This window comes from Thamnophis sirtalis, unplaced genomic scaffold (genome assembly GCF_051295495.1).
Source record: "Thamnophis sirtalis isolate CommonGarterSnake01/CBP01778 unplaced genomic scaffold, rThaSir2_p1.2 scaffold_5, whole genome shotgun sequence".
Classification (NCBI taxonomy): Eukaryota; Metazoa; Chordata; class Lepidosauria; order Squamata; family Natricidae; genus Thamnophis; species Thamnophis sirtalis.
This window is the reverse complement of record NW_028261385.1, coordinates 95115146-95142433: the sequence shown is the minus strand read 5'-3', so window position 1 is coordinate 95142433 and position 27288 is coordinate 95115146. Positions and strand designations below refer to the sequence as shown.

The 27288-nt window shown below is 39.5% G+C and overlaps 1 protein-coding gene across 2 annotated transcripts; it reads left to right on the top strand.

Annotated features, from left to right (window-relative positions):
- Nucleotides 1-942: 942 nt before the first annotated feature.
- Nucleotides 943-19336, top strand: FKTN (fukutin). Of its 2 annotated transcripts, none has more exons than XM_014060896.2 (10): nt 943-1595; nt 3494-3685; nt 3952-4011; nt 4953-5156; nt 7534-7811; nt 9444-9576; nt 11690-11819; nt 14613-14746; nt 15860-15990; nt 17667-19336. In XM_014060896.2, the coding sequence occupies exons 2-10, from the start codon at nt 3581-3583 to the stop codon at nt 17878-17880; spliced, it is 1389 nt and encodes a 462-aa protein (XP_013916371.1). In that variant the 5' UTR covers nt 943-1595; nt 3494-3580; the 3' UTR covers nt 17881-19336. The 2 variants fall into 2 exon arrangements, with proteins under 2 accessions (XP_013916371.1, XP_013916372.1); XM_014060897.2 differs by lacking the exon at nt 17667-19336 and adding an exon at nt 16501-17652 and having other exon boundaries at nt 944-1595.
- Nucleotides 19337-27288: the final 7952 nt, after the last annotated feature.

Here is a 27288-nt window from a genome sequence, read left to right as displayed (position 1 = left end):
TAATGCACTGAAGAATTTAGTTTATTAAATTTATTGGTCACTTGTCTTGTCACAGGATAACTCTGGGTGGCCTCCAATATTAAAGATAAAGTAATATAATATTACAAAAATAAATACAAAATACATTAGCTAAAAGATGGGGAGGGAAAGGGCGGGTGGGGAGAAGTTTAAACTATCACCATCATGAAGCCCCTTCCCTGGAGCCCCAAGCCAACTGGTAGAATCTGGTCTTTAAACTCTTAGAAAGATCAAAATTGGAACTGACCTGGGGGTGGGGGACACAAAATATTCCGAACGGCAGGTGCACTGGCAGAGAAGGCTCCTCTGGACCCACCAGTCGGAATACCTGGCTGATGAGGCCTGCAGTATGCCGCCTCCTAGCATGAGTGAGGTGGACAAATCCCAGTGGAAGGATGTACATTCTAGTTTTATAATCATGTAGGTGGGCAATCCTCCTAATCTTGCAACTACCAATAGTCCTGAATTTACGATCACAATTGAGCCCAAAATTTCTGTTGCTAAGTGAGACATTTGTTGTGAACTTTTCTTGCCAAAGTTGTTAAGTGAATCACTGCAGTTGCTAGGTTAGTAACAGTTCAGTGAATTTTCTTGTCATAGTCGTAAAAGGTGATCACACATGACCCCAAGACATGTATGAACCAGTTTCCAAGTCTGAAGACCCCTGGGTTAAGTCCACAAACTCCTAACAACTGACGCTGCTCTGTGGGTTCCGGAACAAGGAAATCTGCCTAAATGCTGCCAGGTCTCGTTAGGATTTGCAGAAGAGACCACCAGGAAGAATAGACTGGACTGGGAAGGCGAAGAGGTGCGATAGAAAGTTTCCAGAAGTATGCATGGCTGTTTGAAAAAACAACAACTATTTGCAGGTGTTTTTTTTTAAAAAAAAGAATGTTGATCTTCAAGTAGGTTTTTTTTTTAATGATGACATGGCGATACTGCGCTCAATTTCATTTCACTTCATGAATTTCCTCGAAGCAGTGGAAAGGTATATTATAGTACTGTATAAACTTCCCCTAACATATCTAAATTGAGATATTTATCAGCTGGAATATCTTTAACAAATTGATGTTATTAGGTAGATTATTAGGCATATTCTCCATTCTGGGAGTTGAAGTCCACAAGTCTTAAAAGTTGCCAAGTTTGAAGACCTCTGGCTTAACCTATCCCTTTCCTTTACGCGCAAATCAGCGCTCCCAATTGCACCGACGTCTCCACCAGGGGGCGCCGCTCTCCGTGAAGCTGCAAAATAAAAAAAGCTGAACCGTCCAGCGCCAGTTGCAACTTGGGAGCGTTGCGTATTAAACCAAACCTATTTTTAAAGGGGGGAGAGTGGCAAGAGAGCCTCTGTTTCAGGATGAAGCTATTCCCCCACATTCCCCGCTGCGAGCCGACCCGTCCACTACAAAACAGCACAACCACACCGAACCTCCTCCCTACCTTCGCGCAACTCGCCCGGCATCGCTGCAAGGCGCAGTTGACGTAAAGCGCGGTGGCCTTGCCTTACGGTGGGTAGTGCCGCAAAAACCCATCCTTTGCGTCTTACGGTCTCCCCCACTTCGCCTCCCGCCTTGCAGGTAAGGGTATCAACGTCGTATTATTATTATTAGTCTTCATTTTATACCGCACGCAACCTTGAACGGATAAGCCAGAAACGTTAGCCCAACGGGGAAATAAACGTTTTAAGACGCTCGCGTTAATCAGCTTTCTTCGCTCCCCGAAAGCTTCACAGTTTCAACCTGAGCAAGAAACCCGGTAGGCTTCCAGGTCCTGGTGCAGAATAGCCAATGGCGAGGGATGCTGGGAATTGTAGTTCGTGGGCATCTGGAGAAGACTCGGGTTTCCCCATGCGTGTTTAATATTCAGGGTTGGAAGAGAGGTAGGGAATGCATCATAAACGTCGATTAGGGTTTACTTCATTTAGAAGCGGCAGATAATACATTTCACCAAAAAGGCTGGCGTCTCAGGGACGCTTACCGATATCAAGCTTCCTTAGTTCTTATTTAGTTTTGCCTACAACCATATTTGGAAGAGAATCGGTCATTCCATAGGCATATGGTTGAATCGCAAATCAACCACTAGTAACGGGGTTATGCTTATTCTTTATATAAAGTTCTTTCAAGCACTAGCAGGAATCTTCCAGGAAATTATGAATATGCAAATAAGTAGTAGTCACATTTGCCCATCTATATCCCGAATCTAGGTATAATCCAGTATGCATATCCAGTATTTTCCCTCTATTAGTTGATGTAAAGAAACAACAACAACAACCTGAATCTAGTCTACTTTGTGAGGTTTGAATTTTTCTTCAAAGAAACTAAAAGTTTGATGTGTGGGGAAAAAAGGAATATTACAAACACCATTGGGTAATAGGCAGTAAATTAAGGAAGTTTTAAGGAAACAGTTAACACTCTTCTATTGAAAGACTATTGGGCCATAGCATGTCTAACTCAGACCGAAACCGAAACATCTCTTTTAGGAATGCTTCTCCACTTTCAACTTCATTCAAGAGTCAGTTCATGGGTCAAACCTGCTTCTCAGATTGCACAAGCCTGTTTACTATTACGTAAACAGCTGATTATCTGGGCACAGGGAGTTTGGAAAATGGAATCTACTTTTGCAGTGTGTTCCATTTGTTGGTTGATTCTATTCTGCCTTGATGCACCTGTAACCCATTTAGTTCATGTGATCCTGTTTCTGGTTACAACGCTTCAGATCCTGAGTAGATATCTGCTATTTTGGGGAAAATATGCTGTCCATTCAGGTGTCTCAGTAGACATTTGTTTTACTATTTCATTTTACAAGTTTCTAATCTGGAATTATATTATATAATTTCAACTCCAGATGATGAACAGGGAATTAAAACCAAGGAACAATAAAAAATAATACCAATAAACAAAAATGACATAATAATAGTGCCATGGCATCAAACATAATCAAACTTAAACCACACAATCACAGTCATGTCACGAAAAACCACAATGACATACTGGATGTACTGTTTCAGGAATATTAGAAAGACAAGCCTATTTAGGATTCAAGATGAATATTGAAATTGGTAACATTAAACTAAATGCTCCCTCTATTAGGTCACGAAGTTCATTCTTGTTGAGAATCTCCTTTTACATGCTCACAGAAATGATTTGAGATAACTTTCTTCCCTCAAAATGAATTTAAGTGGGTAAAACATTAGTAAGAAGGTATCTTACTTATGGAATGTCCTTCTCAGAGAAGTTTGCCTAGTGACACCTTCAAGGCATTGTTGCTGCAGGCATGAACTTACAGGAGCCATATCCAAAATAAAATGACATCGAATTGAGCTATGAATCAATAAAATAACTTTTGTATGATGAGTTTTTAATATCCTCTCAGAACTTGGGTGGTAGGATAGTTATTTAAACAGAAGAACAACAGCTTTGCTTTTGAAAGAGCTATTAGCTTTCTAACTGAATTCATTTTTTTTATGTTTTTCCAGCTTTGAAACTCACAGTAGGCCATCTAAAAAAGATGAGAAGAACCAACTGCTGCTTTCTAATGATTACCAAGAGGGTTCGAAAGACCGATGCAGAGAATTAACAAAAACGTAGTACTGGGTCTTCTTACTTTGATCAGCTCAATCTTTCTCCTGTTCCAGCTGTACTATTATAAATATTATCTGTCTCCAAAGGTAACGCTTCATGATCATATTACTTACGAACAATCCTAAACCCGGATTTACGGATCTAAACAAGTGTATAAGGTTTTAAACTATGCTAGCAAAAACAAAATAAGCAACCCACATGATTTATACAAGGCAGAGATACCAAATGTTATTCTGAGGCATACTTGCTTGGTAGTAAAAAGCATTGGAGCTTTGTTTTTTGTTATTATAATTTCATGGTACGGTTGAGACTGGAGTTGTAGAGCTTTATTTCTCTTGTTTGGTTTTGGTAGAATGGAGCCGTTTTCCCCAAGATTAAAGGGAGCAAAGCAGGACAAGACAATAATCAATGGGTAAATACATCCGACTTTACTACTTTTCATAAACAACTTGCTAGAGGTGGAAGAGGAAACTCAATGAAAAGGAGGGAGGCAACAGCATGAGGCAAATAACGTGTAAATCACAATTACCAAAGGAATATTAAATACACAGGGTAATATTTGCATAACTTGTGTTAAATTACTTTTATTTTAACAATAGTGGGGAAGTAATGTCTACCATTCATAGTTCTTCAAGGACCATACCTAACACCTTGAAAGAGATTGAATGCAGCCTTCCCATCTAAAAAGGCACCCAGGCTTGGTTTTGGCACCAAAGTTTATCCGAATCATTTGAGCTTTACTTTACCCTTTACTTTGATTTTTTGCCAAATATTCTAAAATAGCTGTTGTTACATTAACTATAATTATTTATATAAAATCCCTCGATGCTCGGCACTCATGGCTGCATGTAAGACCATTTTCAGCATCTGGCTGTCACGTAACCGCATTTTACAACAGTTTTGCCAAAAACTGGCACTTCTGGGTTTTGGCAAAACAGTGCCAGAGGTGGGTTTCTGCTGGTTCACCCTGGATCAGGCAAACCGGTAGTGATAGCGGCAGGAGGCTCTGCCCACCCACCCGGATGCTTCTGCACATAAGCGTCACATGCATGCACAAGCAAACTGGTAGTAAAATAAATTGAAACCCACCACCGAACCCACCATAGTGAACCATTGATTTGCTTAACGGCCAGGACCTCAGTGTTCGTTTAACAACCATTGAAAAAAAATTGTAAAATCTGATTTGTCCCATTACTGATCTTTTTTACAACCATTGCAACATGCAACCATAATGGGCAGGCTTCCTTAGGCTTGCATGTTGAGGACTATCTGTATTATTATTTTGGTACAGATTTTCAGCAAACATTTACTCCTGATGTTTTTTTTCTCTCCCCCCCCCCTTTTTAAAAACAGCATGTGGTGAGAAAATTTCTGAATTTGGTGGCCAGCCACAACATAGTTGTGCATCTGATTGATCCTCTCCTTTTGGAACTAATTAACCGAGACTTGGAGCAGCTTCAGACCTTCTCTGATGGCAGTCACTCAGAATGCAAATACTTCTGTACCTCACGGGATTATACCACCTTTGGACTACTGGACAAAACCTGGAAACTTGAAGTAAATGTTTTTTTCCAGCTTCCCGTAACTCTGCTAAAGTTTGCAGTCATTTAATAGGATGCAATAGAGAGATATAGAGGATAAAGATGCCTGTTTGGGTTTTATTGCTTACATTTGTATGCTCCCTGCTACCGTGTTTCCCCATAAATACGACCTACTCCAAAAGTAAGTCCTAACTTGATTTTTACACATGCGCCCAATATAAGCTCCCCCCTCCCCCCAAAAGCCCTGATTAAGACCCCACTACTCCAGGGTGCATGGATAAGCTAGGGTGGGGTGTGTGTGAAGCTGCCCTACTACCTACCTTTTGACAGTTGCAGCCAGGCCTTGCACACATTTTTTTACTCCCAAACCACTTACAAAAAGGAAATCCTAAATTAGAAACAGGATAACAACACTGAGTAATCAATAAAACAATTACATGCTGTTTATAAAAAAAAAGTGCCATTCCTTCTTACATAAGATCTTCCATCTGAATGCCTTTTTAAAAAGGACAGTTTGACATTCTTCTAAAGGACATAAGGCAGGGGTGGGGGGATATCTGATTTCCAGGTTGATGCTATTCCCAGAGGGAGGGGCTCTCCTGAGAATGTCATTGTCTGATTGCCCCCCCCTCCCAATCTCTCCACACTGGATGAAGTAGGGTGAGTAGAGTCCGCCTGCAGAAGATGTCCTAAAGATAGCATGGATACAAACTGAATAGGTTTATACTGAGGTTGATTGCAAATCCCGGCGCTACCTGTTCTCTCGTGCTCATGCATGGGTGCACGACGCTTCTGCGCATGTAGGTGGGAGCCTCCTGCCGCCGCCACTTTTGGTTTGCAGATCTGGGCCACAACTGGGAGCAACCGGTTTATAGGTAACCACCAGCATCTTGTATTGGGACCAGAAACTTACTGACAGCTGCTAGCAGCTCTGGTAAGGCAAATATTTTTCTTCTGAAACAACTAACACCAATCAGCAAGTAAGCAGCCACCTTTTCCATTAGCATGTAAAATTCCAATTCTAGATGCTCTTTAAGCTGAGCCACATGGAGAGGATGGAACTGGAGTTGGAAGGTGGAGTAAATTGTAGTCTGAGAGATGATGACATTGTAATCACTCCTTACAAGATTTTCTGATTCACTGGCAGGCTCCCCAAAGCTGGCTGTAGATTGCAGATTCTGTTGCTGCTTATACCTGCTGTTCCAGCAAATGCCTATAACTCCAAGAAACGTATTAGACTGTATACAGGTGGTCCTTGACTTACAACCATTTGTTTAGAGACCGTTCAAAGTTATGAAAAAATTGACTTATTAGCATTTTTCACACTTACGATCCTTCCAGCATCCCCATGGTGATCCAAATTAAGGCAATTGGGAACTGACTTGCGTTTATGCCCGTTGCAGTGTCCCGTGGTCATGTGATCACCTTTTGCAACCTTCCGACAAACAAACCCAGTGGGGAAGACGGATTTATTTAATAACCATGTTACTAACTTAACAACTGCAGTGATTCACTTAACACCTGCAGCAAGAAAGGTCGTAAAAAGGGGCATAGCTTACCTAACAACTGTCTTGCTTAGCAACATCACTTTTGGGCTCCATTGTGGTTGTAAGTCCAGAATTACCTGTGCCAGCTCTTTCAGGAGAAACACAGCACCATCAAAAGAAATTCTGCTTAGAATATCAGTGGCTTGCCCCATTTGATCCTTCATGATTTCAAACACCGAGTCAAGTCTTCCACTGCATTTTCTATATGGTAGAGAAGAGGTGGAAAAGTAAGACCTAAACTGCTGGATGATCTCTCTCATTGGTTTCATGTAAACGTTAAATAAAATAGAGTGTCCACTGAAGTGTTCCAGGATTTGACTTCTTCTCCTTCCACTGCACCACTTTGAGTTGCTATTTAAAAACCAGGCAGACCAAAAGAATATTGTGATCAAAGAAAATGAGTGCCAGTGAGAACTCTTAACAAAACCAGGAGGGCTCTCTCTGCACAAGGGTGACCGAATGTGGCCTCCATCCCATGGAAATTAATTATCTGTGGTGATGTATTTGCTGAGAAACATTTGAGGAAATTAATCATGCAGTAATCCAACACATAGTGTTGAAGTAGCGGCAGAATTCTTAATTGAACATTTAGAGGTGACACACCTTTGCCATCACCATTACAGAGGTTCATTTCTGCCAGAGTGGTTTATTGACTTTCTCTTGAAAGGTTTGATTTAAATGAAAAAGAAGTTTACTCTGGAACAGCTTCTTGGAAAAGGATGGTGAAATTGCCCTGAGATGGTTCTCTCCTGCCATGTTTTGCTTTCATTTCAACCTAAAAGGAACTGTTTGGTGATACCTGGCTTGATGAAGGTGATCGGAACAGAAACTTTATGTTGCTTTCAGGTGGGCTTGTTTCAGGCTGCTGAGAGAATGGGATTCCAGTGGCTGAGACTTCAGAGTAAAGATCCACGTTTAGAAGGCATGGAGGATCTCTCTGGAACAGAAGTTCCCTTGCACTTCATCTTCAAACAGGCAACTCATACCATACATCTAGTAGTCTTCTATGAGAGGAGTGGCAACTACCTCTGGCATGGGCCGCTACGTCTGAAGCTACACATGGATAGGACATTTGTGCCTTTCCAAAAGCTACACTTTGGACGCTATTCTGGAGCCTATAACAAGTAAGAAACAGCAGGGTAGTATTTTTGTTGTTATTATTATTGGAGCCGTGGTGGCGCAGTGGTTAGAATGCTGTACTGCAAGCTACTTCTGCTGACTGCCGGATGCTTGCAATTTGGCAGATTGATTCTCACCAGGCTCAAGGTTGACTCAGCCTTCCATCCTTCCAAGGTGGGTAAAATGAAGACCCAGATTGTTGGGGGCAATATGCTGACTCTGTAAACTGCTTAGAGAGGGCTGTAAAACACTGGGAAGGGGTATATAATGCCATTGCTGTTGTTGTTGTATTCCAAAAGGTTCAGACATTTCAGAATATAAATGTGGTGAAAACTGTGTCAAGAAAGTAAACTTGTACTTTTGATTAACGCCGGTAATGAGGCCGTTACATTCCTTCCTTATATAATGGCAGAGGTGAGAATTCCCTGACAACATTATTTGGCAGCAGATTCAGGGCAGACAAAAGAACAGCACCCTCAAAGAAATCCCATGTCAGTGGCTTTAAGCTATGGGAACCTCTGAACAAAGGAAGGACCATCTCTGAATATGGAGAGTGCAAATCAAGCAGGAAAAATGACACAATACCACCCCACAATATATCTTAGATGAAAAAAAAATCACAATTCCCCAGTGATGAGATATGTGCTCTTGTAAGAAAGTAGGGCATCTCTTTTCTTTTACTTTGGATGAGCTGCTTCTAAAATACGAAAGAATCTGATTCACTTAATTAAGGCAATTATATTAATTAACAACATTGTGATTATGGAATATGGGTGCTAGCATTGTTGTCCTGCATTCCTATTAAATGTGTCATTTGTCAGAATGTTCAGTTGATGAGCTGGAAAGCTTATTGTTTTATATTCCTTCCAGTTGCATATGCTGCCTTCTCATCTTACCAGGCTCCACTCAAGGCAGCCTTCAAATAAATTGTTAAAACACCCTACCCTCCCTCCATATTGTGGAGATCTTTTCCTTGATTATCTTTTTCTTGACACCACTAAAACCATTTCAGAGTACAGAAATTCTTTTAAGTTTCCAACAGGAAGAATACGGGGCAGATAGAGGATAGTACAAATAGCTGGTTAATATAAGAATAAGAAACACATTGACTTTTATTAAGTCACAAAAAAATGGGTTTTAAAATAAGTTCATTTATTTCTAAAAATTATTTTTATCCTCTACATAGCAGCCTACGCTGCCCCTAAAATCATTCTCGGGCTTGTGTCAATGACACAGGAAGAGATTCCCAAACTTAGACTCCAAGATTCCTTCAAATCTGTCCTTCTGCCTTCACCCCACCAATTTCTCTGTTCTAGTTACCTCTTCCTGTAGGAATAGAACCTAGGAGGAGGTGGTATCCGATGTTACCTTCCATTGATTGGCAGCTCTGCCACCCAATTGTTACAATTGTTTTGGTTCTGTTTTAGGTGTGCATTAAATGGATTGGATGGATTGAGAATAGCAGATTAAGAGGGACAAAACATTTTGGTGAACATGCAAGTTGTGATTGTGTGTCAGAAAGAACAACAATTGTGCATTTGTTAGCTTGCTGTCTTAATGCAAATTCAAAAGGAAATGTTCTGTTTCTATTACATTCTCCTGGTCAGGATAACATCACTTCCCCCTTCTTGTAACAGGATGGAATTACTCACTCTTTCCATTGATGGATTAATAGTCCAGGTTCCAAAAGAGCCATCCAAATTCCTTGAAGAAAGGTCTCACTCTCGATTTGTTGAATGTCGGTACAAAGAAGCTCGAGCGTTCTTCCAGGTTAGTATCATTTCTTGTTTGAATTAATTGGTTTAATAAAAATGATATTATATCCATATCAGCACTGCCTCCAAAATGTGCAATGTTTCTACTATTGTCAGCTTTCTCCTCCACACCCCGGGATTGAAATAGCAATGCTTGATAATTCTTGTTAAGTGTTCAAAATGGAGAGATTGTTTAAAACATCTTTTATTTGTAGCAAATTAATGGTATTACGTGGACTTGTTCAACCTGTAAATACAGTGACCAACTATAGTTTGTAAACTTACTGTTATTGCATTTATCTCTTCACTGCAAAGTGTCAGAGATCCTGGTCTGATGACTGTTTGGAACTCAAACAATCATAATGTTTGCAATTTGCAATAGCACTTAGATTTATATAACACTTCATAGTGCTTTTACAACCCTCTCTAAGCAGTTTACAGAGTCGGCCTATTGCCCCCAACAATCTGTCTCCTCATTTTACCCACCTTGGAAGGATGGAAGGCTGAGTCAACCTTAATCTCTGGTTTACCTTTGCCTCCTTCCCAGGACTCAGAGAGAGTGATGGACCCAAAGTCACCCAGCTGGCTTTGTGCCTAAGGTGGTACTAGAGCTCATAATCTCCTGGGTTCTAGCTTGATGCCTTAATCAGTACATCAACTGGCTCGCTTACTACATAGTCTAGGACCTAGTGAATTACTTGTAATTTGTTTCCTCTCTTTCAAAAAGCATTTTTTCCCAGGTTTGGAAAGCCACTCTTCAAACTCACAGTTCCATTGGTTTCCCTACATGTTTTTTTTTAATATTGGCCATAATTTTGTTGAAATCCTTACCCAATTAATCACTTCCCTCTTTAGGCAACCAGTGTTTCAGCTTTTCAGCCTAACAGCCAGCCACATTGCCATGCTTAATCCTATTTAGTGACTGCCTAGTAAGATTTGCTCTGTGGCTTTGACACTTGATGGCGCCAAAGAATGAATATAGGAGGCCTATCAATAAAAGAATCCGTTTCTATGATTTACAAGAAATACTTTCCTATCATTTGAGCACAGCAGGAAGATAGAAAAGAACAATTGTATTGAAAACAGTACGTACGTACGTACATACATACATACATACATTTATATATATACATACACACACACACACACGTACGTACGTATATATGTTAATCTTTGTGTTGTGCTTTACTGGTATAAGTAATGGTTTGTAGCTGTCTTACTACAAGTGCAGAAGGGAATACAAAGAGTATTATTTAATGAAGATGAAAATTGGATTGATTGCAGTGGTGGTTTTTTTATGGACTTTGGATCTGTGTTTATATTTCGGAGTGTCAGTGTCCAAATGACTATTTTTCAAATTCATCAATGCTCTTCAATACAAGCAGAGAATCGATTTCATTCCAAAGACATCATATTATATCAGATTTTGTTACATAGGGCTCCATAAGTTTGATTCTTAAATTGTTTGTCAGCTTCCCACTGTGGTTATCATCACTAGTTTGAATTGGGCCCTTACCTTGCCTTGTGGCTCCTTCCTTCCACTTTCCAAGAGAACAAGTAATAAGGACCTTTATTTAAACACGAATTCATTGCAGGTACTCCTCACGTTTGAAGTTACAGAGATGCTGAACGAATAATTTTATGGCCACGTTACCACAATTATGGCCTTTGTAGTGTCGGTCAGTCATGTGATTGTCATTATAGTCATGCACTGTTCATTGCCTCACTAGTGTGTTTTTTTTCTGTTACAAAATTGCAGATTGGAGAGTTTGAAAAGGAAGGGATTTCAAGAGAGTAAGCCTGCAGCCCTGGGTGGTACAATCTCATTGCTTTTGATGTGTAAGCAGGCACTGCTTCCTAAGGAGCAGTTATCAGACAAAAGGGAAGGGGTGAAATGAGAATTGTTGTCTTTTTCCAGCTTGAAGACATATTGGAATTCAAGCAATTTCCCGTTTAGCAACCACTTTACTTGTAAGAGTTAGTTATTTCTCCTGGGGGAATTCTAAATAATGGTAGGGAAAAATAAGAAATGATCATGGGAGCTGAGATACAGATTACAAAGGCCTTCATTTGACTTTCAATATGCAAAGGATTTACAGTGTCCCTCCTCCTTTTTCTTTCTTTTCTAGCTGTACCCTGATGATACATCCCCGGAGGCAGTGGAATTCAGGAAAAAAGCCAAGGCATTGCTGCATCTTGCTGCTCTGACACTGAACACTTTAGGAGTACAATTCTGGCTGAGTAGCGGGACTTGTCTAGGTAAGTCACTTGCAGTTGGGTTGGAAGCCAGAAGTATTCTCTGCAATTCTGGCAGTTGAGATGGAGGGACAGGGTGACCAAACTAGGTACATCAAATGCATGGAACCACAAAATTCATGTGAATGCAAGTTAGCTTGTCTTAGACCAGGGGTGGCAAACTCGCGTCGTCATGGCGGCAGCATGTGACGTATTATCAGAGGTGGGCTGCAGCCGGTTTAACAACCAGTTCAGTGATTGTGTGCTCTGTGCGTGCACTCACACTTTGTGCACATGCTTAACACATGCTTTGTGCACTCACAGCATTTAAAACGTGCCCAATTTAATCTCTAAAACTTACCTTCTACTCTACTGCAGCATTGGTAAGTAAACTGGGTGTGGTCGTGGCCAGCACACAACGCATCTGGCCTGCAGGCCACAAGTTTGACAGCCCTGTCTTAGACTATGATCCCAGAAGCATATGCGCGAGAGAGTCCTTCCTTGACCTCCTACCCCACTGATACTTGGGCAGGGAGATTTTATAAGTATTGTTCTTGACATCAGATTCCAACTGTTATTGAAGTGAGGTAAATATTGCATTAAGGCAGTTTCTTTACCTCACACTCTTTAAATGAATTAAATAGATGTGTTGATTAGGAGTACTTGGAGTCATAATACAGAATGCTCGGTCTACGCTAGGTTGGTTCATGTAATTACATTCTTACATAAATATAAGTAAGAGTATTCAGTATTACATCCCCAGAGGCAAAAAGATGCTTTGGAGCAGTGTCGGGATGCATAGCATATCTGCCTGCATTTCCGTAAAGAAACTACATATTTCCTTGCTCGCATGGAAGCTGTGTAATTCCAGGAAATCATGTGTTTACGTTAAGGAGATTTAAAAGGAGATTCAAGGTGTCCTGGGACAAATCTGCCCATGCTATAGATGCCTCCTTAATTCAAACACATTTTTTGGTGGTCAAATCTTATATACCTATTTAAATGTTCAATTAAAACTTTGGCATTCATGTCCTTCTCAGTCTCATCTCTCAGCCCTTTTAATTTATGGATCGTATTGTTTTGCATATAGAATAAACCATGGGATATGCCCTGGGTCCTAATTTGATTTGCTCTACAGTGCCTAATTCTTGGGGGTGACCTTGCAAAAGCATAAACATCTCGGGTGAAATGGTGAAGATAGAGGAAGCTGCAAGGTCATTTAAATAGTAGTAGCTCAATAGTAGTAACTCTGAGAGGGATTTTGGAATCCTAGTGGACAACCATTTAAATATGAGCCAGCAGTGTGCAGCAGCTGCCAAAAAAGCCAACATAGTTCTAGGCTACATAAACAGAGGGATATAATCAAGATCACATGAAGTGTTAATACCACTTTATAATGCCTTGGTAAGGCCACACTTGGAATACTGCATTCAGTTTTGGTCGCCACGATGTAGAAAAGATGTGAAGACTCTAGAAAGAGTGCAGAGAAGAGCAACAAAGATGATTAGGGGATTGGAGACTAAAACATATGAAGAATGGTTGCAGGAACTGGGTATGTCTAGTTTAATAGAAAGAAGGACTAGGGGGTGACATGATAGCAGTGATCCAATATCTCAGGGGTTGCCACAAAGAAGAGCGACGTCAAACTATTTTCCAAGGCACCTGAGGGTAGAACAAAAAGCAGTGGGTGGAAACTAATCAAGGAGAGAAGCAACTTAGAACTGAGGAGAAATTTCCTGGCAGTTAGGACAATAAATCAGTGGAACAGCTTGCCTCCAGAAGTTGTGAATGCCCCAACACTGGAAGTCTTTAAGAAGATGTTGGATAGTCATTTGTCTGAAATGGTATAGGGTTTCCTGCCTAGGCAGAGGGTTGGACTAGAAGACCTCCAAGGTCCCTTCCAACTCTGCTATTGTATAGATTTGTAAGAAAAATATCCTACATCAGAATAGTTGGAAAGTCCATAATTAAACTCCATAGTTTTTTGCAGCTGCTCAAAAGAAGTTCAGTAAAACCTTCTCCCAGGTAAATATATGCAGGTCTTTCTCTGTAAATCAAGAGATGGACTTCCCAAAATATTACTAATTCTGAAATATGAACAATAATAAATTTACATAATTAAGTTTTAAACATTCGGGGGGGGGGGTAAATTCGAAAAAAACACTAGGAAGGATTTACCACTTTTGTAGGTGGAAGTATTGTAGGAAAATATTTTTTAAAAAATAATGCATTAATGTGAGATTCATCTAAATCGGGAGTGTCAAACTCACAGTATCATGTTGTCATCACATGATGTAGAGTGACTGTTTCCCCTTCACTAAACCAAGGGTGGGCATGGCTAGCACTTGATGCATTTGGCCGGTGGGCTGCAAGTTTGACCCTCCTGATCTGAGCTAAATAAAATAAATAGCCCACATTGTAAATGCCAATTGTATCTTCATCTGCAGGAAAGTAAGATGCAAGGAAGCCCCTGTTCCTCTCTGTGTAACTTTTTAAAAACAAGAGGATACTGGGGGAAAAATGTATCCGTTAATATTTCCCAGAAGTGGGATGTCATTCAGTTGAGACAATTCACACAGAGGGATAAACAGGTTGGGCAAGTAAAATTGTCCTTCGGTTTCTTTCATAGATAATAAGAGGATGAAATCTTCTCAACCATATAAATGCAGCGATGATTATAGGAGAAATTGAATTCTCCTTCTTTGCTTAGAATAGAAAACTTTTGGGTATAATTTAATTACATTGTCCTCTTTTTCCATCTGTGTTGGGGCTGCATGATTGTGTATTAAATTTCTCATGGATCTGTTGTATATTTAGGTTGGTACAGACAGTGCAACATTATTCCTTACAGTAAAGACCTGGATTTGGGGATTTTTATTCAAGACTACAAACCGGATATTATTCCAGCGTTTCAGAAGGCTGGATTACCACTAAAGCACAAATTTGGCAAGGTTGGTGAATACAGGAATATGTTTGACTCATACTTTTCTTTCTTGCCAATTCTTTTTTCAGGGTGTCTTAAATATTGAATGAATAATTAGGTTATACTAGAAAATTTTTTTTGGAACTTGACAACTTTAAAATGTGTGGAGTTTAACTCTCAAAATTCCCCAGCCAGTTATTCTGGGAGTTGAAGTTCACACATCTTAAAATTGCCCAGTTTGAAAAACATTATGCTAGAAGATTGCATTGGGTGGAATGCTGGGGAGTGTGGGATCTGGTTTTGGACCCTTTCTCATCCCTGAGGCTTGCTGATTAGTTAGGAGCAGCAATCAGGATCTTGATTTGACTTACATCACAGGATTATTATGAGGATAAATGAAAGAGCACAGAAAACTGTGCAAGAATTCTGTGCTACAACATAAAAGCTTCCTCAATCAAAACATGCTCCCAGTCAGACAGTGACCCTGCATTAATTTTCGCAAATTATTTTTTTCCACCAGCTGTTATTCTCTCAAAAGCAATGTTTTCTGAAAAAAACATTGGGGCAAATATTGCAACCCTCAGCATTTTGTAAATATTAAAATGTCTTATCTTGCAGATAGACTAGAGTTAACTTGCACATCTTTCGCTTCTATTATCATAATTATTGTACTTCTTGACTTTTTAGCCCTGTTAGTTTTATTAGCATCTGAGCAGTGAGAAATTTAAGACTTCCTGCTCTTTAACGTCTAGTTCAGCTTATTTAGAAAAGAAATAAAAAAAAACTGCTGAAGACTTGTTACATTTCTTTAATGATGTTATATTTATTAATAGCCTGGGCATAAAATTAATAATCTTGGCACTCTTAAGTGATTCCCCTTCCTGACTACATTTCATGGGGAGTTGAAAGGGTCATATCCATTACATTCAACTGCTTTTTATTAATTCTTAAGACATTTTTATTTTCAAAATACTGCTCGGAAATATTCAGATTTCAGAGTAAAAGGCGAAAGATTTATACGGTCTGAAGAGAAACCAGAGTTAAGAATTACGGGGTTGGAAGGGAAGGAAGCGTTAATTTTGATGCATGCCCATTTTATTATCTGTGTCTTGACTTCTCCCCACTCCCTTTTTCTTTATAGGTTGAAGATAGTTTAGAGCTCTCCTTCCAGGGAGGAGAAGGTGAAGTGAAGCTTGATATTTTTTTCTTCTATGAAGAAGATGACCACATGTGGAATGGAGGAACTCAGGCCAAATCAGGCAAAAAATTTAAGTATGATTCAGAGTATATATTTATGGAGGGGAAATCTTACTTATTAAACAACTATCTGTTTACATAGCTTACTACCCAACAAATTGCTTCCACTCTAATGGGTTTTAAGGTTTTGGGAGAAAGCTGACCTGATTACTAAAAAAAAAGAAAAAAAAAAGGAAGTTTCTCAGAGGCAAGATCAGTAATGGACAACAAAATTCTTCGAAAGATAAAGTTGAGCTATTGGCTTGAGCTTCGAGCTTGGCAATTTGGTTGCAAACATTTCATCACCATTTGAGGGAACATCGTCCGTGCGTTTTGAGGTGTTTTGAGTCAATTCAAAATGCACTGGCGATGTCTCCTCAAATGGGGACAAAACATTTGCAACCAAATTGCCAAGCTCGGAGCTCAAACCAATAGCCTAACTACCAACCCAATATTCAAAACACATTTCGACCAGATAAAGCTGAGTCACATTTATCAGCCCGCCTTTGAAGATATTTAGCATCTTCACGGTGTCTCCTTCTGCAGGTACTTTGCAGAACCTCCTACAACATGTTAAAACAATTCAATTGCTGGCATTTATCTCTGCAAGATTCCAACTGGCTTTGCATCTGGAAATTTAAAGTTATTGTCTCCCACGTTAGCTTTTTGGAATGGGCCGCACTAACCCACTTTCTGGAATCAAGAGGAATGTTGAATAGCAATGAGGGCTTGTTAGTAATTCTTCCCCTTTGCCTACGAAAATTCATCTACTTCTGAACCGTTTTTTAAACAATAACACTTAATATTTCTCCGTATTACTTTGGACATTTCATATTATCATCAATCTTATCTAGGACTAATGTTATTGTTTAACTATCAGTTGTGTTTGTTGCTTAGTTGTTTGTTCTTTGTTGTATCAATAGGTGTTGCTGGATCATTTTTACTGTGTTAGAATAGGGAATATTTTTTGAATGATTGTAATCCACTCTGTGAGTAACTAAACTGGAGGGAAATAAATTATCTGAGTAAATTAAGTTGAGGAAATGGAAAGAAAAAGGCCAGTCATTTAACCAGAAAGTTGTTGGGACTAAGCTTGATTTCCTCTATAGAGATGACATTGTGGGGAAAATGGATATTCTTTGGATGGGTGGAATTTCTGGGGCACCATGTTAGTTCTTCTTCCTTTGGCCAAAGATGTAATTGATTGTATCTTGATTTAAATTTGATCATTAGTGAAGAATTTTGTTTCTATGGTTAATCAATTCCATATGCAAAGCAGATACTTTGGACAATTTTGTAAATTTTTTAAATTTAAAAACACTTTCAGGAGCAGGTTAAAAAAATGTGTGCCCTGAAATTCAAATGTTTATGTTTATTAACAACATAAGTGTCTCTAATTCTCATGATTATGCACTTCAAAATACCTGCTTAAAGGTTAAAAAGGAGAAGAATTTACTTCCTTGGGACTTGGAGAGTTTGAAGATTGCATTTCGATGCTGTAAATAGCTCTGATCTGTCATTATAATTCAGCAAAATTAAAATAAATTGTTCAACAACTTTCCGTAATAATTTAGTATAATAATATATCACCTGCAGAAGCTAAGTTTGCATACTACTTATATCCAGTCTGCCACATAATAATCTAAGAACATACCTACTTCTCATTGGTAGCATTTTACCTACTCCGTCTTATCTGTTCTTCCTTCTTGCAGGTACTTCTTTCCCAAATTTACCCTGTGCTGGACTGAGTTTCTAGAACTCAAGGTACATGTACCATGTGAAACCCTCCACTATATTGAAGCCAATTATGGTAAAGACTGGAAGGTTCCTGTCAAAGGGTGGGATTGGAAAAATTCACCCCCCAATGTCCAGCCTAATGGAATCTGGCCTATCAATGAATGGGAAGAAGTAATTCAGCTCTACTGATTTATCTGTAAGATGAGGGCATCATAAGAATATTTGTTGCATCATGTCTCAGAAATCATCAGCATTGGGATGCTTCATGGATTTGCCACTGTTTTAATGGCACCATACATGTGAAAATTGGTGCACTGTGTCATGGTTGGGTGTGAATTTGAATTTGAAGGAGCTGCTGTAGCAGAATCTATCAAATGTCAGCCTCAGAAGACACAAAGCCAAGAGTCACCTGAGGCTGATCAAACATAGCCGCTATCTGAATAGCTGAGGCAATCAGACAATGGTGAGGAGAGCAGAAAACAAAGTACAGACTTAAGTGAGATTCCTTGTCAAGCAAGGGAGTAAATATCTTGATTAAAGGCAGCTGGCTGCGGCCTGATTACAAGGTAACCTATTATCCCTCATTGGAATCAACTGTCTGATCTCCAGCTTTTGTGTGATGTTTGTATGAAATTCTACTCCTGAAATTCTGACTTCTGGATTGGCTGACAACCTGGCTCTTGGAACTTTGGCTTGGAGTTTGACTATTCTCCTGTCTGCTCCTATTCAAGAAAACCTATTCAGGCAAGCTTCTTTCAGAGGCTCTATTTCTGTTTGCATTCCTTGTCTGCTGTTATCTACTCAACTTTGAGTAAACTGCTAATTTCCATAGCAACTGTGTATTGTGAGTGTATAATTGAAACCAGAAGCAGGACACACTGCTTCAGCAGTTTATATAGCTGAGGATGGAAGAATTCAAAAAACATTTTGTGTATAGGTATGCTTGTATGTATATATGAAAATGAACAGTAGTGGTTATTTGGATGTTGTGTGATGGCAAACATGCTTACAGCAAGGAAGCAACAATATAAAAACTGGGCAAAGAAGATACCCTGGCAGATCATTATAAAAGAAACTGTCAAAAGGGGGCAAATCATACAGGTAACCCTCACTGACTGTTCACATTTGGTGGTCATTAAACATGATGGTAAATGGTAAATGTCCATGCCAACTTACAACATCAATTCTGGCTGACAGTAATTAAATTGTGCCTGCTTATTAAGAATGACATCATCTGACTGCAGTTTTCAGCTTCCTGCCAGCATACCCATCGAAGTTGTTTGTTCCAGTGTTTGTGCTCCAATGAATAGAGGGTGTCTTTGGATTTTCATCATTGTATATTTTAAATTAATGATAATGACCTGCTAATTAAGAAGATTGAAATGTTAAAAAAGTATCCAGCAAATGAATTGTTAAATGAAACAGAACTAAACCTGTGAAAGAATTTTCATAGTACATAATATTGATAAGTGACATACTACTTCCTAAGGACAGTTCTAGCTACAGGTAATCCTCGACTTATGACCATTTGTTCACCATTGGATATTACGATGGTGCTGAACAAAGAGACTGTTATGACATTGCAACCCTCAGCAGCCCATCCACACTTACAACAGGTTGCAGAGATGCTGCAACTTCTCTCATTTGCCTATTGTATCTCCCCCCCCCCCCCATCTACGCTCTTAAACACCTAAGGAGATTGTCACAGTAAGGCATGAAGCAGCCACCCGTCACAAGGCAGAGCACACAGTGGGGCCAAAAGCCCCAAACATCCAAACCCCCAAGAGAATCCAAAAAAGCAAAACAGTCCCTCCCCTATGAAGCTCCTCTGGAAAGACTTCCGGTGGTGACGTCACTGTGGTGTGGAACAAATGAAAAGAGCTCTGTTCCCTTTGCCCAATTTTTCATGTTTAAAGGCATATAAAAGTGAAGTTGATCCTGGAGGTACTGACGGCATAAAGGGGAAACTCTGGAGGTAACGTGGAGAGAAGCAATCTCCCGTTATGGTAAGAGCAACCCCTCAAAACCGGCACAAAGGAGATCCGGAGTCCCATGACAGCCTGACTGATCAAATGGAGTAGGAAGAAAAAAGGGGGCAGCGTAAAGTATTGGCGGAGATTGATGGAAATTGGAGAACGTAACTCCTGAGTTTATGCGACCTGCAGATAAAGTGAGTCTCAAAGGTGAGGGGGAAGTGGCCCCCAAAAGCAGCGGCGATTTAGCAGTGGGAGCGGAGGTTTGGGAAGATGGATATTGACACTGTCAGACAGAGAGGAAAGGAATGTGAGAAAGCCATGAACTGGTGCTTACTAAAATTCTTAAGGACAGATTAGACATTTGGATTGGGACTGTGTTGATTCTTAGTGGTTTGGAAAATATAGAATTTTTACAAGAAGACTAATAGCAATGGTGAAGTGGAGAAGTGACAGTGACTGTACTAAATGAGCGGAAGGTGACACTTAGAAATAAAGGGAAGAAGAGTGACTGATGCAATAGCAAGACTGATGGACAAAGAAGTACTTTTAAATATTGGTGGAGCTTACTGACTATAATCATCTATCCTAGAAGAGACTACTTCCCAACAGGGTTTGGACAAGAGACTTTACCTATTGACAGTATAAAAATACAAACCAGATATAATTTCATGTACCATTCACTTCCATATTTATATATGTATATACAGTACTGTGCAGAAGTTTTAGGCAGGCATGAAAAAATGCTGTAAACAAAGAATGCTTTCAGACATATAAATAATGATTGTTTATTTTTGTCAATTTTCAAAATGCAAAGTGAGTGAACAAAAGAAAAATCTAAATCAAATCAATATTTGGTGTGACCACGCTTTGCCTTCAAACCAGCATCAATTCTCATAGGTACATTTGCACAAAGTCAGGGATTTTGCAGGATTATAGTCAGGTGTATGATCAATTATACCAAACAGGTGCTAATGATCATCAATGTCACATTAGGTTGAAACCCAATCATGAACTTAAACAGAAACAGCTGTGAAGGAGGCTTAAAACTGGGTGAGGAACAGCCAAACTCTGCTACCAAGGTGAGGTTGTGAAACACAGTTTGATGTCATGGCAAGATTGAGCACAGCAACAAGACACAAGCTAGTTATACTGCATCAACAAGGTCTCTCCCAGACAAAGATTTCAAAGCAGACCGGGGTTTCACGATGTGCTGTCTAAGCTCTTTTGAAGAAGCACAAAGAAACGGGAAACGTTGAGGATTGTAGACGCAGTGGTCAGCCAAGGAAACTTAGTGCAGCAGATGAAAGACACATGAAGTTTATTACTGAGAGACCGCCTCCTGCCAATTACCTCCCAAAGACCGATTCGATCGCACAGACTTGGCCTTCTCCGGATTCCATCTGCCAGGGGGAGGGCCTTCTCTGTTGCAGCTCCGGCCCTCTGGAACGACCTCTCCGTTGATATCCGGACCCTTACTACCCTCCCGGCCTTCCGTAAGGCTACTAAGTCCTGGCTGCTCCGGCAGGCCTGGGGCTGTTGAAGTATCCAGCCCCACTTTAATTGTGTATGTTGTTGTATTTTAAATTGTTGTTTTGTCTTGTTTATCCCCCTCCCCCTTCTTATTGTAAGCCACCCGGAGTCCTCTGGGAGTGGGCAGCATACAAAACGAATAAACTAAACTAAACTAAACTAACTACCCTTCGAAATCGGAAGATGTCCAGTAGTGCCATCAGCTCAGAACTGGCAGAAACCAGTGGGACCCAGGTACACCCATCTACTGTCCGGAGAAGTCTGGCCAGAAGTGGTCTTCATGGAAAAGTTGCAGCCAAAAAGCCATACCTCCGACGTGGGAACAAGGCCAAGCGACTAAAGTATGCACGAAAACATAGGAACTGGGGTACAAAAAAATGGCAGGAGGTGCTCTGGACTGATGAGTCAAAATTTGAAATATTTGGCTGTAGCAGAAAGCAGTTTGTTTGTCAAAGGGCTGGAGAGCGGTACAATAATAAGTGTCTGCAGGCAACAGTGAAGCATGGTGGAGGTTCCTTGAACGTTTGGGGCTGCATTTCTGCAAATGGAGTTGGAGATTTGGTCGGGATCAGGGACATGCAGGCAGGGGAGGCAGAGCCTCACCACTGTCATCATGAAAAGAAAAAAAATGTAAAAGGAAAAAGGCTGAGCTAGTTGCTGCCAGAGTCAGTGGATGACTCTGCTTAGTGCTTAACTGTTTTAAAAAGCCTCTAAAAAACTACAGGAGGAGGCGGGAGAACGAGGTGCCTCATTTACTCTGACTTTATGATCACTCGAGCAGAGCTAAGGAAGGATTAAAAGCCGAAAAATTCCTGACATAATGAGGCACGTTGGTCTCCTGCCTCCTGTAGAGGGCGTTTTTTAAGAGACTTTTTTAAACAGTTAAGCAGAGTCATCCACATGGTGACTCTGTCAGCTCAGCCTTCAGCTCTTGTCTTTTTCCTTTTACATTTTTTTCTTTTCATGATGGCAGGCAAGAGCAGAGTTGAAATCCCCTGAAACAGCTGGAAAAGGTATGTGATTGCATGCAGAGCTACATTGCCTTTTCTCCCACCCCCTTCTCTCTCTCACACACACACACACACACCTGGATAAAAGTATATAAGCCCAGCTTCACTGATTACAAGTTTGAAAAGGCAACGTGGCTCCACCTGCAATCAAAGACTCAGATCGGAAGGCAGCAGGGGAATGGGGGTGGTATGGCAGAGGCGCTGCTTTCAAGCCATTGGAAAATATCCAATCCAACTTCTGTGTTTGTGTTTGTTTGCGATTGAGTGAGAGAGGGTCCAACTTCTCTGTGTGCATGTGTCTGTTTGAGAGAGGGGGGAGGGAGAGAGGAGAGAGGGAGGAAGGAGGGGGAGGGAGAATAAAAAGAATGATGGAAAACTTTTTTGCAAAGGAGAAAAACAAATGCTGTCGCTTTAAATCGGAACTGAGCAGGCCTGGCTGTGGAATTCTGGGAAGTCCACAAGTCTAAAAAAATTTGAAACCCCTGTGTCAGTGCCTCACCAGCCATAAACCTCACCGCACGTCACTGGTCAGGATCAATGGTGTTCTCAATGCTGAGAAATACAGGCAGATACTTATCCATCATGCAATACCACCAGGGAGGCGTATGATTGGCCCCAAATTTATTCTGCAGCAGAACAACGACCCCAAGCATACAGCCAAAGTCATTAAGAACTATCTTCAGCGTAAAGAAGAACAAGAAGTACTGGAAATGATGGCATCACCCCCAAGAGCCCTGATCTCAACATCGTTGAGTGTGTCTGGGATTATATGAAGAGACAGAAGGATGTGAGAAAGCCTACATCCATAGAAGATCTGTGGTTAGTTCTCCAAGATGTTTGGAACAACCTACCAGCCGAGTTCCTTCAAAAACTATGTGCAAGTGTACCTAGAAGAATTGCTGCTGTTTTGAAGGCAAAGAGTGGTCACACCAAATATTGATTTGATTTAGATTTTTTTTGTTCACTCACTTTGCATTTTGAACATTGACAAAAATAAACAATCATTATTTATATTTCTGAAAGCATTCTTTGTTTACAGCATTTTTTCACACCTGCCTACAACTTTTGCACAGTACTGTATGTATATATAAAAATTACATCTAGAACCCTATATATATTTACATTGCTATAAAGAATCAATTTAGAAGAGAATATTATATAGCATTTTATATATATTTACAAATTCACTGTATATGAGCATATGAATTTATAACTTATCAAATAACCAATACTTAACTTTATAATTTTTATAGAAAATGCAATCTTTATAATTTTAGATCTGTAATATAATTTTAGATCTGTAAGGTGTAATTAGATTTAGATTATTATCCATATCAATATCCAGACATTTCTAGATTATATCATTGATACTGCTGTCTTTGTCTATTGTCTTAGGTATAAGAGCATGTAATATATAAATATATGATTATAAGCTTGTGAGTGAATACAATACTATTATATTAACAATATATTATAATATCTAATTTATTAAAATTATCTAATTTCAAATAGTAATGGGTGTATAACTAGTGTATAAATTAGGGAAATTATGTACAGGAGAAGTGGAAATCTGATAGGTGAATAGTAGCTGATTTATGGTATTGTGGAAGAATCTTTTTAGAATTTTGAAACGAAAAACCATGAGGAAATAAAGAGCGAGGACCAGTAGTGGAATTCAGGCCTGGGTCGCAGAACCAGCAGCGACCCAGGCCTGACATGCCCCTGAACCGGTTCCCTCGCAGCCACTGATGTCGCTGCCATGTTGAATTTTAGTGACTATGTGTACGCAGTTCACTGTAAATTGTTCTACGCGCATGCACGTGCATGTCTGGTGCATGCGGGGGTTGCGAACCGGTAGTAAAACTGACAGCAACCCACCCCTGGTTTGCAGAGAAGAAAACATGCTTAACATTTGCTTTAGGAATTGGGGCTGCTCTGCACAGCCTTCAGAGGCCATACTCTCTTTCCAGAGCCTTGGAAAAATGAAGGCAGCTTCCCCCCCCCCCACCTCTAAGAAACCCCTACATGGGAACATGGGAAAAGGTGCCATTTAGGATGCTACAGCTGAGTGGCTGGCTTTAGCATTTTTCTTTGACTTCCTAAAAGGCCAGACCGGGCATCCTTTTGGAAGGAAGAAAATGGGGAAGATCAATTGGCACAGGGCAGAGCCCAGCCAGGTAGAGCGGGCCATGTGTTTGTGGCTTCATAGGGAGGGGTGGCTGCTTCACACTTTTGGAGTTTCCCGCAGGGCAGTTTCTTTGTGCCCAACTGTGAGGCTGCTTCATGCTCCACTGTAGAAATTTATACTTCCTAGCGAGGTGCCTTTTGCTTGCTCCTAGGCGAGGCTATAGCTCCTTTCCCTGGTCTTGCTGCACTCACTCCATGCTGTAGCACCCCCATAACTTGTGCATGGCCTGCACTGGACCTTCCAGGGATTCCCTCACCTTATAAGGCACCCTGTACTCACACTGTATTAACGCCCCATGCACTCGTTTAACAGCTGCATCAGGAAGAACAGGGTGGGGGATAAGACCATCTCAATGGCTGTTGCCACATGTGACTGTAAAGGCAGGCTCCTCTTCAGTTGTATGTCCAGGACTACCTGTATTTGGAGCTTTTTTGTAAAATTCAATAGTGGGAATTGCTTTGTGTATAGAAAATATGAGTATATTTTCCAGTGCTCACAAATACATGATTTATATATAATATAAATAATATGTGTTATACATAACATATAGGAAACTCAAGTAAGAATTAATACATATCTTTGACTAAAATAGTATTTAAAATACAAAGTATTATAAGGTAACTAACTTACAGATAAATTTAACGTATTGACAAATGTGTTTTCTGTTTTGTACTAGATACAATCTACTTATATAACATCATTAAATCAAATCTGACTCTGATTATCATATAGGCAAATCTCTATTTTGACCAATCCCTAGTGGCAATCTCAAAGTTTTTTTTAGTTTTTTTTAGTTTATTTATTTATTTTCAAAACAAACATATATTGTAAAAAGTATATCAGCTGGTTACAAAAAGCTTTTGTGTTTCTCTTCCACCGTCATCAAATATAATTCATATTAATTCAAATACCTTAACTCAAAAATTTACTATATTAACATACCTCCACTTTTATTTGACTACAGTTATTTAAACATTCTTCATCCTTAAGTATACCAAGATTCAAACCATACCCACATGCTGGCATTTCATTTACTTATTTATAAAATCCTCCATTAACATTAAGTCCTCATATCCTGTTTTAGCTAAACATCCATAATATTTAATACCAAAATTTTCTAATCCTCCATGTATATAATTTATTATCATTATCCTTTCTTTATTTAACTATATCCTATATCATAGCATTTTCCCCCTATTAGTTAAAATTTAACTGTACATAGTTTTGTTTTTATTATAATTATTATTGTTATTAATAATCTTTATATATAGTCCAAAAATATTTCTAACCTTCCCTTCTCATATCCAATTATTACTTATCATAACAGCTCAACATTGTATACATTACTATCGTTATCAATTTTTATTTAACTATACCTATTACCAATGGATTTAACTAAGTTTAGCTAATTCTGAATTATACTCTTCCATCTATCAACCTGTATCTCTCCAATAACAGAACAGTCTTATATCTGCTGCCATTTGTGGATCCAATTCTCCAAACATCTTTTTGAACGAGTCCATATGAAGAAATCTTTGCACCTTCTTGTTTGTGGTATCTTTCATATAATGTTGATGCCCTCCTTTTGTTTCCTTTATCAGCTTGTCTTTAATTCTCAGCAGTGGTATCAAATATTTTGCAAATAGTATTTCATAGTCCATAAATTCTTTGATATTTTCTTCTCCTTCTATGCCCTGTCCTTTGAAGTAAATTTTCTCTCCATTTAACTCCTCTTCAAATATTCCATTCTTTCCTCCCTCAGAAATAAATCAATTGTCACGAATATCAACAAGCTCAAATTCTTTATCTCCGTTTTCCATTTCAATTTTTTGAATTTCCATCTTATTTTGTATTTGATAAACATCCTCAGTTTTTTCCTCACAATTTGTTGCTGTTGCCAAAAACACCAAATAATCCAATTTTCTCTGAATTCTGTCCTCTGTATCAAACACCCTCTTCAAAGCTGAAAGTATCGCTTGGATAGACGCTTGCAGAGACGCCATGTTTATACGCAGTTGTATTTTTCCTTAAAAGCTCTGAAACATTCGCAAGTGAAAGCAGACTACAAAGGGAACAGCTGTACAATTTTATCAGATCTTAAGCCAGAACAGCCAAGCAATAAAAGTGTCAAGATGTAAACAGTCAAATTGTAGTCAATTAACTTACAGAGAGTCAGAAGAAATATTGGAGTAGTCTATCCATTTGAAAAGGTTTACTTAGAATCAATCCATGTGAATAACATTTAAAAAATAAGATAACCACTGTCCAAAGCCATTAGAAAGATCAAAATCGCCACTAAGTTCTTCTATTCTTTAATTTAAATTAGTTTTAAAAAAATTTAGGCAGTCCATTTTTCTTTAAACAATAAAAGTTTCTTACCAGCTAAAAAACTTCTCCTTCAAATTGCCCTGACTTTGTCAGCCTTAAAAGACTGGAATTTTTACTGCCAGACGAAGATTTTAAACCTGCTTTTCTTGGAGATTTTGCGATATCCCCGAGATCAGCAAGATGTAATCTTCCTGTTCACCATCTCTTCAGGATGATTTAGGTCCGTTAGAACCCCCCAGCAATAAAAGTATCGAGTGCGATCTCAGAGCTTTGAAATCGCACGTCATCTCGTCACGGCATCCAGGCTCCGCCCCCCCGCAATCTCAAAGTTTTGTATAGACTTCAGTTATCCCTGATCATTTCATCCACTTTATCCATTGTTTTTACTTTCTTCAACTTCCTTCAACCTGCCATGGGCAAGCATTTTAGTTCTGTTTAAACCCGGTGAAATCAGTGGGAAGATCATCTCTAGATCAAAGTTGGAAACTTTTAAGAGTTGTGGAGTTCAACTCCCAGAATTCCTCAGAAAGCAATTTTGGGTGTTAAACTCTACAAGTCTTTAAAG